At 35.5% G+C, this 13706-nt stretch overlaps 1 protein-coding gene across 1 annotated transcript in view; it reads left to right on the top strand.

Annotated features, from left to right (window-relative positions):
• The window catches only part of LOC135206466 (uncharacterized), an 18169-nt gene extending 6211 nt beyond the window's left edge, over positions 1–11958 (top strand). Inside the window, exons 3-5 of the mRNA XM_064237842.1 lie at positions 4297–4381; positions 8632–8705; positions 11357–11958. Of these exons, the coding sequence (XP_064093912.1) occupies positions 4297–4381; positions 8632–8705; positions 11357–11369 (172 nt within the window). The 3' untranslated portion in view covers positions 11370–11958. The remainder of the gene's footprint in view (positions 1–4296; positions 4382–8631; positions 8706–11356) is intronic.
• Positions 11959–13706: the final 1748 nt, after the last annotated feature.

Below are 13706 nucleotides of genomic sequence, written 5' to 3' on the forward strand. Positions count from 1 at the left end.
AAATAAATCACCTGCCAACAAGAAAGAAAATACTTTAGACCTAGTATTTGTGACGAGGTGAATTATGTTAAAGAAATAATAGTTTTATAATGCAAGTATTTCAGACCATAATGTCATAGAATTAACAGTCCTTCCAAGCAAGTGAAACGGAGATAAGCAATGAATGAAAAGTGGGAAGGATATGGAAAATACACTTCTACAGTAAAAATATAAAATGGTCAGAAGTAAAGGAAGAACTAAACAAAGATTGGGATAACTTTTCGTAAGTGATGTATAAAGGTAATAGATATTATATAAAATATTAGAGAAAATAGTGGATAAAAATATATACCTAAAGAAGAAAAAAAGCAAACATCAGTCATGCATACCAAGAGACAGAAGGATCTTGTTCCAGAAAATCAGAAAGTGGCAAAAAAAGTCTTGTAAAAGAAAAAAAAATGCATGGAAAGTGGAAAGAACTAAAAATTAAGATAGAAAATGCAGACAAAAGATTATACAATCAAAAGAAAATGAAAAACGGGACTTGGAATAAAAAAGAAAACCCTAGTAATATCAAAGAAACCCCAAACTATAATACTCGTATGCAAAAAAAGAATGAATAAAAAAAAAGAAAATAGATATAGGCCCTCTAAGAATTGAAGGGAGATTAACGAATGAAAAAAATGAAATATGCATCATATTGGCAGAACGATATAGAGAAATTCACCCCTAGAATTGATAATGAAGATAATGATATAGAAGTAAGGGATGAAAATAGTGAATAGTTAGACGATAGATATTAATGAAGCTGATATTGTGCAGGCTATTAATGAATTAGAAATGGAGCTGCAGCAGGGCCTGATGGTGTCCCTGCTATTTTGTTAAATAAAGTAGTTCATTCTATCGCAAAGCCACTTGCAAAATTATTAAGACAAAGTGTAGATACAGGCAAGTTTTATGATTGAGCACAAATTAGCATATATTATTACCCCTACTTTCAAAGTGGATCAAGACTAGAGGCAATAATTATAGGCCTGTGAGTCTAACATCACATATTATGAAGGTGTATGAAAGGGGGTAATGAATGAAATATTATGAAACATTTAAAAAAAATAATTTGTTTAATATAGGGACAACATGGTTTCGTTCCCGAAAAAGTACACAACCCAACTGTTAGTCCACCGTGAGAACTTATACAAAAATATGAAAAAAAAGCGGAAATGAAACAAATGTGGTTTATCTAGACTTTGCAAAAGCTTTTGACAAGGTAGATCATAATATATTAGCGAAGAAAATTAGAAAATGTAATATAGTGGATAAAGTAGGAAGATGGTTAAAAGAATTTTTACACAGCAGAAAATAGATAGTTTATTGCAAACGATGAGAAATCGGATGAAGCCAAGGTAATATCCGGTGTGCCACAGGTATGGTGTTAGCTGCATTACTGTTTGTTATTATGATTGCAGACATAAACAGTATGTTAAGGACTCGGTAGTGAGTAGTTTCGCTGATGACACAAGAATAAGTAGAGAAATTACTTGTGATGAAGATAGGACCGCGCTACAAAGGAGACCTTAACAAAGTATATGAATGGTCAGAGGTAAATAGATGGTATTTAACTCTGATTAATTTGAATCAATAATTATGGAGACAGAGAAAGAAAGCTATAATGCATATAGGGGACCTAATAATGAGACAATCACAAAATAAGGAAGCAGGTTTAAAGACCTTGGTGTGATGATGATAGGAACATGTATGCAACGATCAATAGCAATTCTATTGGCCAAATGTAAAGCAAAAATAGGAATGTTGTTATGGCACTTCAAACAAGAAAGCTGAACACATGATTATGCTTTATAAAACATATTATCGTAGTCCACTTGAATATTGCAATATGATATGGTACCCCAAACTATCAAAGGATATTGCACAATAGAGAGTGTGCAAAGGTCCTTTACAGCTAGATTAGAAGAGTTAAGGATCTTAACTACTGGGAAAGACTACAATCCTTAAAATTATATAGTCTAGAAAGGAGGAAGAGAACGCTACATGATAATTCAGGCATGGAAACGGATAGAAGGAATAGCCGAAAACATCATGGAGCTAAAAATATCAGAAAGAGCAGCAGTAGATTAATAGTGCCCAGACTATACCAGGAAAAATAAGGAAAAGCACAAGACATTAATCAACTACGCACCAGCATCATAATGCAGCGTCGATTCAATGCGTTGCCAGCTCAGATGAGCGGCAACGCATCAGGAGAGCGTAGTGTAAGTAAGCTCGACAAATACTGCGCATCCAGGACCATCCAAGATTGGAAGATGCAAAATATACCGGAAGATGTAAGGTCTATTCAATGCGTTGCCAGCTCAGATGAGCTGGCAACGCATCAGGAGTGAGCGTAGATGTGTTTAAGAATAGCCGACTATCTAAGCTCATCCCCAAATCCAGCTTGGAAGAATGCAAAATATACCGAAGATGTACTATTCCCAATCGTTGCCAGCCAGATGAGCTGGCAACGCATTCGGAAGAGTAGATGTTTTTAAGATAAGCTCGAAAATATCTAGCTGCATCCCGACCTGCCAAGATGGAGTGCAAAATATTACCGCAGATGTCACATCTCTGGTAGACATTAGAGGTGCCTCACACTGAGGGACCTGGGACAAACCCGAACAAGATGTAAGGTCTGTAAGGTCAGACCTTTTTAATGTTCATTTGCGTTTCAGTGCTGAATGGCCTTAGTTTGCCCCAGTGCTTGGCGTAATGCCAAAAATCTACATAAATTAATAAAATCAGTAAGAATCACTAATGAAATGTAAATGATGTTGCGCCTACCCGTTTGAGTCGACTAAGTTCAGAGAAGTTATAATCGGTCTGAATATAGCATGAACAGAAAAACTGCTAATGTTTCTACCCAAATATTCGCGTATATATTTTTAAAAGAGCTTGACTTATGGTGTTTGCTCTGAATATATAGAAGATGAAGAAGTTAAGTATATCTTAGTATAACCAGACACTGCATGTTAATTAACACTCTCTTGGGGGCTGGCCCGAAGGATTAGATATTTTTACGTGGCTATGATTAGCATTAACGCAAAGAAAGAGTCTTGGATTTTCACTCGCCTTGTGGTTATATACTCAGGATATGCTATATCACGTTTTTCTTCGAAGTTTGCTGCATACATACATATACATCACATGCACACATATAGTATATAAATATATGTGGTATACATGTGTTGTTCATTCATTTGATAAATGTAGAAGGAACATATTCCATCTAGCCTGTTCCGTTATAGTAAAATCAAATTGTACTACCCTATACTGTATTATACGTTCGTTTCTATTCTTTTATCTTTTCTGTGGAAGCCACAGCAGTCCTGATGTTGACTGATAATTAGGAGCCTCTAGGGCTTCCTATCAATACTAGAAAAGACTTGTATCTCTCAGAGGCATCGGTCATTTCCTTTATGTATTACCAAGAAATTCAGAATGGATGGATATCCGGGAAATATTTCTGTATTACAAAGATCATTTATATCCCAGAAACTTTGGAGTTTCTCTCTCTCTCTCTCTCTCTCTCTCTCTCTCTCTCTCTCTCAGATGACACCAACCAGAAGAATCAAATATCCCAAAATTTCTTATCATATTTTTATTGCATGAATGACTGCGTCACAGAATTCAAGTACTGACGAGTGAGCGATTATAGTCGCTATGTTTTCGTCACTAATTAGAAATATTATCTGCATCTTTCTGTATCTTCCTTGGCATTTATTTTTCTCCTTATTTTGCGTTTACCTTTTGTCATCCCTTCTGCCCTCCTTTACTTTATAACTCTATTTCCCCATATTGTCTCATTAATCAGCTAGGTTTATCCGCAGAGTAAAATTACTGTTAAATATATTAGACATAGTGGTTCTTATTTGGATGACACTTTTCGTTGAGAACGGGTAAATATATCAAGAGTAACAAACTAATAAAGCAGGATATATTTCTAGTAACTGAAACAAATCATCTTGAGAATGTGTGCCAGAAATGCATTTAAATTATATTAAATCTTACGAAACGTGTTTTGTTTTTAATTCTAATATTTTCAATAATTTTGTTAAAAGGCTATTGATATCTTTGCTTTCCAGCCATGTATTCTACTTGACAGGTTATTTTTTTCTGCATCATAGCTTTATCTATCGTCTGCAGCCAATGTCAGAAGTTAAGGAATATTCGTTTCTCTTATCCGTTTCTTTCGTGGGTGTCATCGTCTGCCTTTTTTTAAATTTCTACTTTGCTTTTCTAGTTACGTTTGTATTTCTATTGCAGGGACGACTGGAGGTTACACACCGGACGCCAGTATTACGTCCCAGTGACTAAGAAGACGCTCATCAACCTGGGTTTCGTCAGACAGGTTAGTTCAAGAACTCACGCAGCGCTCTTGGAGTTTCAGGATCCTCAGAGGTCATAAGTGCCATGACTACCATGCAAGGAGGTCTCCTCAACTTTCTCTCTCTCTCTCTCCTCTTCCTCTCTCTCTCGTCTCTCTCTCTCTCCTCTCTCCTCTCTCTTCTCCTCCTTCTTCCATTCCTTCAAGTGTCTGGTCCCCGTACGCTTCGCATTGTCGAGTGGCGGGCTCCTTTCTCTCCTATCAGAAATTAAATTTTAGACTACATGGGGGTTAAATAAATCAAGCCTCAACGACTTTTTTAACTACTGCCAATAATTTAACATTGACTGCAAACTCATTGCCCATGTGTATTTGTTAATATATATATATATAAATATATATATATATATATATATATATATATATATTATATATATATATATATATATAAATATATATATATATATATATATATATATATATATACTATATATATATATATTATAATATATATATATATATAATACATTTATATATATATATATATATCATATATATATGTATATCTATATATATAATATATATATCTATATATACTATATATATTATATATATATATATATATCTATATAGATATATATATTCTATATATATATATATATATATATATATATATATATATATAGATATATATATATATATATATATCTATATATATCTAGTATATATATATATATATATATATATCTATATATATATATATCTACTATACTCTATATATATATATCTATATATATAGTATACTATATATATATATATATATACTATATATCTATATATCTATATATATATCTCTATATATATATATATATCTATCGATCATAATTCACTATATATTATAGTTATATCTCTCTATATAAATCTATATTTATTCTATAATATCTATATAATGATATATATATCTATACTATATCTCTTTTATGTATATATATATATATATATATATCATATATATCTATATATATATATATCTAATATATATAGTGTTATTATATCTATATATATATTACTATCTATCTTATATCTTATATATATATATTATTATATTTATATATATATTTTATATATGTGTGTGTATATATTATATATTATATATTATATATATATATATATATCTAACTATATATATCTATATATATATATATATTATATGGTAAAACTGGTAAAAAAATGTTCTGTTACAACACGAATTCCATCTAATAAAAGGCTTGAGAAAACTTTACAGAAAAGGTGGTATTTATAACCAAGATATCCATCCACAGGTAAGCCAATTTAGGTCACCCCCGCTGATAATCTTCCTTTAATCTTCTTAAGTGTTGGTTGAATTAAAATCTAGTCATCACATCTGAATCCCATGCTCCTTTTTGAGATGGTTGCATTACCTGCCTCTCTTTTATTAAGGCCAATACATCATTTGACTCTTGTACCAGTAGTTGCTGCTATAAATTACACGTGACAAAATTCCAGTTTATTCTATGGTTATGTTCATTTATATGGTTGAAAATAGCTGAGTTCTGTTGTCCATACCTAACTGACCGTTTGTGTTGTATTAATCTCTGGGGAAGTGATTTTCCTGTAAATCCAATGTAAGATTGGTCACAGTCCCCGGCATGGTATTTCATAACCCCCAACCCCGGTGTCCTTGGTGGATGTCTTTTGTTGGACGTTTAATTCAGGGATTTGGCTAAGGTGTTTGGTAAGTAAATGAAAAGGGTTAGATTTTCCAAGGGTTTTGTCACCATCTTAATTCTGTTCAGGTGAGGAATTGAATTTTTATTTTATTGTTGGGTGTCTCTCTGGTCTTATCTTGAGGGGGTCGGTAGAAAATTACGTTTGCTTTGTGAATTACTTTCTCAATTATATGGTCAGGATACTGTAACGACGAAAGTTGCTTACGAATTAGTTCAAATTCTTTTTCCAGGAAATCTAGGGAATTTGTTCCGCCCTGATTTTCCTTGAAAAGAATCTGAACTAATTCGTAAGCAACTTTCGTCGTTACAGTATCCTGACCATAATATTGAAAGTAATTCACAAAGCAAACGTAATTTTCTACCGACCCCCTCAAGATAAGACCAGAGAGACACCCATCAATAAAATAAAAATTCCTCACCTGAACAGAATTAAGACGGTGACTCAGACCCTCGGAAAATCTAACCCTTTTCATTTCTTACCCAAACACCTTATCCAAATCCCTGATAAACGTCCAACAAAAGACATCCGCCAAGGACACCGGGGTTTATGAAATCCCATGCCAGGACTGTGACCAATCTTACATCGTATTTACAGGAAAATCACTTCCCCAGAGATTAATACAACACAAATGGTCAGTTAGGTATGACAACAGAACTCAGCTATTTGCAACCATATAAATGAACATAATCATACAATAAACTGGAATTTGTCACATATAAATTCCAAGCAGCAACTGCCGGTACAATAGTCAAATGATGGAATCGCCTCAATAAAAGGAGAGGCAGGTATGAACATCTCAAAGGAGCATGGGATTCAGATTGATCGACAAGATTTTCATTCAACCAACACTTAAGAAGATTAAGGAAGATTATCAGCGGGGGTGACCTAAATTGGCTTACCTGTGGATGGATCTCTTGGTATAAATACCACCTTTTCTGTAAGTTTTCTCATTCATATACCTGAAGAGGGAGACAGCGTCCCTCTGAAATATAGTACTTTTCTCTCTATACTTTGGTGTTTTTATGGCTCATTTTATCAGATATATATATATATATATATATATATATATATTATATATATATATATATATATATATATAGTATATGTATACAGGTAACACACACGTAACATCTACAAAATTCTGCCACCATTTCCAGTATATTCAGTACTACTTCCAATTCTTAGGCTGAAGTCTTCAAGGGACAAACAAAAGAAAAGCTGCTACTATGTTGTTCAGTTTACTCTTTCCCAAACTGACAGCGGTTTTAGTAATTACTTCATGTAATTCTTTAGGGCTTTACTAGATTAATAATGGCACGACACTTCATATATAGGTAGGTATGATCAAATAATGATTGAAAATAAAAATGGAGATGAAAATAAGGAAAATTGAAATAAATATCTCAGTTCAAAAAAATTAACAATAGCATTAGCAGTTTTCACAGGCTAGGATATTTTTCTCATTGAATTTGCTGGTTCCAGAGAGAGATAAAAGAAATGTTTCAGCCATTCTAGACACAGTGGATGCAGACTTCTAGGGCTCGACCTGGAGCCAGAGGATTCGTGGAGTACATCTTTTGCCAGTGAAATAACTGAAGCTTATTTTTATTTAGTTTTTCTTTAGAAGAAGGCTATTGAGATGATAACATGTCCTGTCCATCGGGACTGTTCTGTCCATCTGCACTCGGATCTTAAAAAACTACTGCGGCTAGAGGTCTGCAATTGGTACGTCGATCATTCACCCCGCAATCATCACACATACCAAATTGCAGCCCTCTAGCCTCAGTAATTCTTTTTTATGGTTAAAGTCAGTCATGATCATGCGTCTTGCACCATTATCGTACCAACAACACAGGCTACCACCGGCCGTTGTGAAAGTTTCAAGGGCCACGGATGAGAGTTTCATGGAACCCGTGGCTGTGAGTTTCGAACAGCATTATACGTTGTACTGAACAATCGATTGCCCCAAAGAAACTTTGACGCATTTTTTACTTGTTTATCTTTACTGAGAAATTTTTGTGAAATTTTAAAGCTTATGTAGCCTTGAAGAAGGCCAAAGGTTTATTGGTTTGGAATAGCTTTCAGCTTTGGAATATAATATATATATATATATATATATATATATATATATATATATATATATATATATATTATATATAATCATTCTTCTTCATATAATCATCGTACTCCCTCCTCCTTCCATATCATCTTTAATGAAATCTCTCCACCTGGTCTTAGGTCTTCCTCTCCTTCGTGTTCATCCATGTCCAGGTTCATCACTTTTTCTTGCCATTATATATATATATATATATATATATATATATATATATATATATATATATATACATATATAATATATATATATATTATATATATATATATATATATTCATAAGTGTGAGTGTGTTTGACAGTGAGGCTGTATATTTTTCCTGATGTAACATCACTAATATCTTGTGTAGAATTTGAGACATTTTAAATCATTCTCATACTTGGGCTTAATATTTTTATGAACTATTTCAGGTGATCTACGGTAGCCTAGCGGAGGAAAAGAGCAGGACTGTTCTCATTAATGGAGCCTTGGAAGAAAGCAGCAGGTAAATTTTAGAGCTTTGGTTGATATATCTGTGGCCTATCTCGAAACTGTGTAGTAAATGAGAACTGGGTTTTACAGTAAGGTCGCCGTAATCTTAATTATAGTGTTGGATTCCTTGCTGTTAGAGGAAGAAGGTCGAGAGGGTAGGCAGAGAATGGAGATGCCGAGATAAACTGAAGGAAGATATGGAGAGAAGAGGTTTGATGGAGGAGAAGGCGCATCAGGCAACCGATCCCTTCAAGTAGGGATAACGGTGGGAAAGATGATGATGATGATTTCTTCCTCAGACTTATTACTTTACTTTCGTAGATACAGAGCTGCTTATAAATTTCAAAACATCCCCACGACGCGTCACTTTTAAAACTTCTATAATATATCTATCACTTCGAACTTTTCAACTAACGATGGGGACTTCATGAATTCTAGTGCACATGGAATGACACGGATAAGAATTAGGTGCAGCCCTGAGTGCGGGAACCCCAGTTCTTCGTATCATCACGGTCTGCCGAATTGTTTATACCAAAATAAGAGCGCCCTGCGCATGACGTCACTCGAAAGAACGAGTGTTGCCATATTTCCCATGTTGGTTGCCAGTTTTATTTTTTGTTCCTTATTTTTTCACAAATACCGATGGTTAAACATCAAATTCCATTAAAGCAACACCAAAAATTTCATGAAGTAAGTCAAGAAAACGACAAAAGTTTTATTCTATTTTTTTTATTATTTTATTGCACGATTTAATTTAGCAAAAAATCAAATTACTTCACTAGAAGATCAACAACAGTTGATTATTCACATTCACAGACAAGCATTCTAAAGCTTAATAAAGAAATAAAAAATACGCCATTTAGAGTTGACTCTTGTTCATTTTATTGATCCAGAACCTTTAGTCACTGAATGTCAGTCATCTTTTGACCAAAATGAGGATATCTCGCTGAATTTCCTTAACAATGTAGCCACCTACGTATAAATCGCAAAGCTTCCTCAATTACATCAGATATTGACTTCGAATCATTTGGATAAGCTGAAAAACTGGCCATATCCTCTGGAGAGTTGTTTGTATTGTTGTTCTCAAATTCTAGATCCAAGTCTACATTTTATATTATGTTGCTGACTATGCAAATTTCTAACGCAAGTTTACGCTCATCATAGGATTTGGCTTTGCTTGACGCATTTCGTCGACACTAACTCAGCTGATAAGCAATTGTTATTTTATTTCTTTTTATTTACGTTTGTTTTATCGCTGATTAGTGCAACGTTCTTACCGAGACGCAGCTTTCTAATTCTATATTTATATTTAACAGCACCAGGGTGATCATTGTGTCGACTCATCTGTCTGCAACAACCAAAAAAAATTTTCTAGTGGGTCCTGATTCAATCATCATGTTAATACATATTCTACATTATAGTTTTTTTATTGACATCTCATACAGACCCGCTCATAAGTGACACGATGCAGATCACGCTGTTTTGGAAATTGTAATGTGTGTTTTATCTTGCGTTGCATTCTCCCATTTTTACATAGAAGAGTTTTCTGGTTGTCTAAGTCAGTGCCATAAGCATTCCTTGATTTTACATCTCCAGTCATGCATGATGAATTCATGAGATCAAACCAGTCATTTATCATAGAGATAAATTCCATTCCACAGTAACCTTCCAGATACTGCTTCCCAACAGCCCCCTTTCACATAAATATTCGATAGACTTAGCAAATTTTAAACGATGAAGTTCAGCCTTTTCAGGTTTATACGAATTTCACTGATCTTGTGAGCTAGATAGACCATAATATGTGCGTGTCTTACTTAACATTTCCCTCACAAGAATCAGAAATTAGTCATTTTATTGGGTCTATCCCAAAAGCCTGCTATAATTTACGATTGTTCGGCACTAGATCAAGAACATATACAATTACAGGGTAGCCTGCATTCTTTACTTCCACAGTTATTCTTAGATTTTCATTTCATCAAAATATATTACGGCTAGCCTTTCTTCTACAGTAAAAGTTTCAGCCTCTTCATTAATGATAAAACTAATGCCTATATACCTGGTTCACAAGGAAAACTTCTAGTAGTCTTTCACGTGACGTCATACACCCTACTGCGAGCAAGGTAGCGTGCGCGTCGTCAGGCCTAATATACCTAGACCTTTGGTATCATAACCAGATGTGTCACTTCCCTAGCCTCAGAATCCATGCTAAATCTAGGAATGCTACACATGATTTTGTGACCTTGTTCACAATATTTGGCTGAATGATATTACCGAAATTCTTATGGACTGTTAGTCTTGTACCTACCAATGCTTAGACAATAGCAAAAACTTAGATCTGTAGCTACAGCTTCTGGGAACATGGCGTGGATTCTTGGTTGGCGAACACAAGTCTCGGTTTTCTAAATGCCAGAAAGTATGTTCTCAGGGATGCGTGGATCAGAGCATTTCAGACATACTTTTTAAGACTATAACTTTATCGGCATAGTAGGTGTTGCGTGATGATTTGTTTCAGATATTCTACTTCTTCTGGGGTCACTCCCTTGAAGGTGAAATTTGTTAGTGATGATGTGGGTGTGTGTGTGTGTGTGAGTGTAAACATGTACACACTATATCCGAATAAGGAGCATGAATGACAAAAGCCAAAATTATATTTTTTTTCTGCAGGCTATTTCGTTGATCTCTTTGAGAAAGTCGACCACGACCCCGTCACCTCACTCATCACCACGAGCAGGAGGGTCTTCGAGCAGATTCTCGTACAGCTGACACCTCCCGATGGCGACAGTGAATAAACTGAAAATGCATGTGATGGTACCAGCTAAAGTGATGATAATCTCCCATAGTTATCACTAGTCCTACAAATTCTGCTTAACAGAGAATGTGATACAAGAATAATCAATTCCGTTGCATTACATGCAAGGAATCGAACATCCAACTTTCATCAATTGTTGAAAGGGCGATGGTAACTTCATATAAAACAGTCAAGTAATTTGATTGGTTTTTCGTTTTAAACTGTTTAGGACCATCATTGTCATCGACGTCAAAAATTAATTATTTGCTTATTTACTGTACAAGAGAAAAAAACAATCCTGATAAAAATATTTAACTAATGATGAACGACGATCATATTGTGCAGATGTGTGTTTGTTCTTGTATATACTGAATAGCGTCTAGTCTGCCATAAGAAAGTTTTGATGCATTTTCAGGAAACGAATATATCATGATCAGGTTTTGGTTGGCTTGAACAAAACTTACAATTTTATCTTGATAGTCTTTACATGATACTTTATACTACCATTGATACCATCATAGATATCCATCAAGTTTACTGTAATTTAAGCTAAAATAGGCCAAGTTTACTGTAATTTAGCTAAAATAGGCCACATTATAATTCAGTTCCCTTGTAAGTGTGCTCGCTAGCATAGTGACACTGTATTGAACTATGAGCGCATTCGTTTTTTGTTAATCTAAGACACGTTTATATTAAAGCATTTGCAGTAGCAATAACATAGACACAAAACTTTTAACCGTTATTGAAATAAAACATACCGTTGGAGTTAGTTTTCACTTAATTTTTTTTTTCCAGTGAACCCATACCTATGTACTCAGTGAGGTATAACACTTTGTTTTTCAGTCTGAACTAATATCAGTAAGCATTCTGGTTAAAAATTAAGTATATCTTAGTTTTACCAGACCACTGAGCTGATTAACAGCTCTCCGACGGCTGGTCCAAAGGATTAGATATTTTTACGTGGGTAGGAAGCAATTGGTCACCTAGCAATGGGATCTACAGCTTATTGTGGGATCCGAACCACACTATATCGAGAAATGAATTTCTATCACCAGAAATAAATTCTTCCGATTCCGCGTTGGCCGAGCCGGGATTCGAACTTCGGACCACCGGATTGGCAGCCGAGAGCGAAAACCACTCGTCCATGAGGAACTAGCATTTCATCATGTCCCGAAACTATCTGTGTCGGTTTGTGGCGTCTGACCACTTGTTGACTTTCACAGCAGGTTATCTTTCTTTTCCTCCTCCTTTCGCAGTAGTGTAGTTCCTCATTGGAAGAGTGGTTAACATGATCACCTACTGATTCGGTGTGGTCCTGAGTCCGATTCCCCACTCTGCCAACGTGGAATCAGAGGAATTCTTTTCTGATGATTAGAAATTCATTTCTCGATATAATGGGGTTCGGATCCCGCAATAAGCTGTAGGTCCCGTTGCTAGGTATCCAGTTGGTTTCTAGCCATGTAGACATATGTAATCCTTCGGGCCAGGCCCATAGGAGAGATGTTAATCAAGCCTCCAGTGGTCTGGTTAAACTAAGATATACTTAACTTTGCAGTAGTGCTTGACTGGCATTGATTGTACACGGTAAAAATGCAGTTATTTAGCAGCTGAAGCCGTTGGCTAACGATTACATTTGGCACAACCAGTACCTACTGATGCTGTCAACATGACCTAACGCAGTGACCCAACAATCATTACCTAACCGGTGATCCCCTTCGATAACAGCACTGCTGAGCACCTCTCAACCCGTACCGCCACTGTCCCACCGACAATGCATGTATTACCAGCGATGGGCGTCCCCCCCCCCCCCCCCCCCCCCCCGCCCCCCCCCCCCCCCCCCCCCCACCCCCCCCCCGTATTCATATTTGGTATGCGTATAGCCATTGCGTAAGGCGAACTGGTACCCCTCAGTCCCTCCTCTGTCTGTCTCTCTCTCAACACGATCACTGGCAAAAGCCCTCTCTCTCTCTTCTCTCTCTCATTCTCTCTCATCGTCACCCCTCAGTCCCTCCTCTCTGTATCTCTCTCAACACGATCACTGGCAAAAGCCCCTCTCTCTCTTTCTTCTCTCTCCTTTCTTCTCCTCTCCTCCTCTCCTCTCTCTTCTCTCTCTCCCCATTCCACCAGGTCATCAAATTAAATTAGTCGGAGTTACAAAAATAATAACGTTTTATTCAAAGTAAAAGTACTAGTTGAATAATTTCAAGTTCTTACAGGATCATCAAT

Source organism: Macrobrachium nipponense, chromosome 31 (genome assembly GCF_015104395.2).
Source record: "Macrobrachium nipponense isolate FS-2020 chromosome 31, ASM1510439v2, whole genome shotgun sequence".
Taxonomy (NCBI): Eukaryota; Metazoa; Arthropoda; class Malacostraca; order Decapoda; family Palaemonidae; genus Macrobrachium; species Macrobrachium nipponense.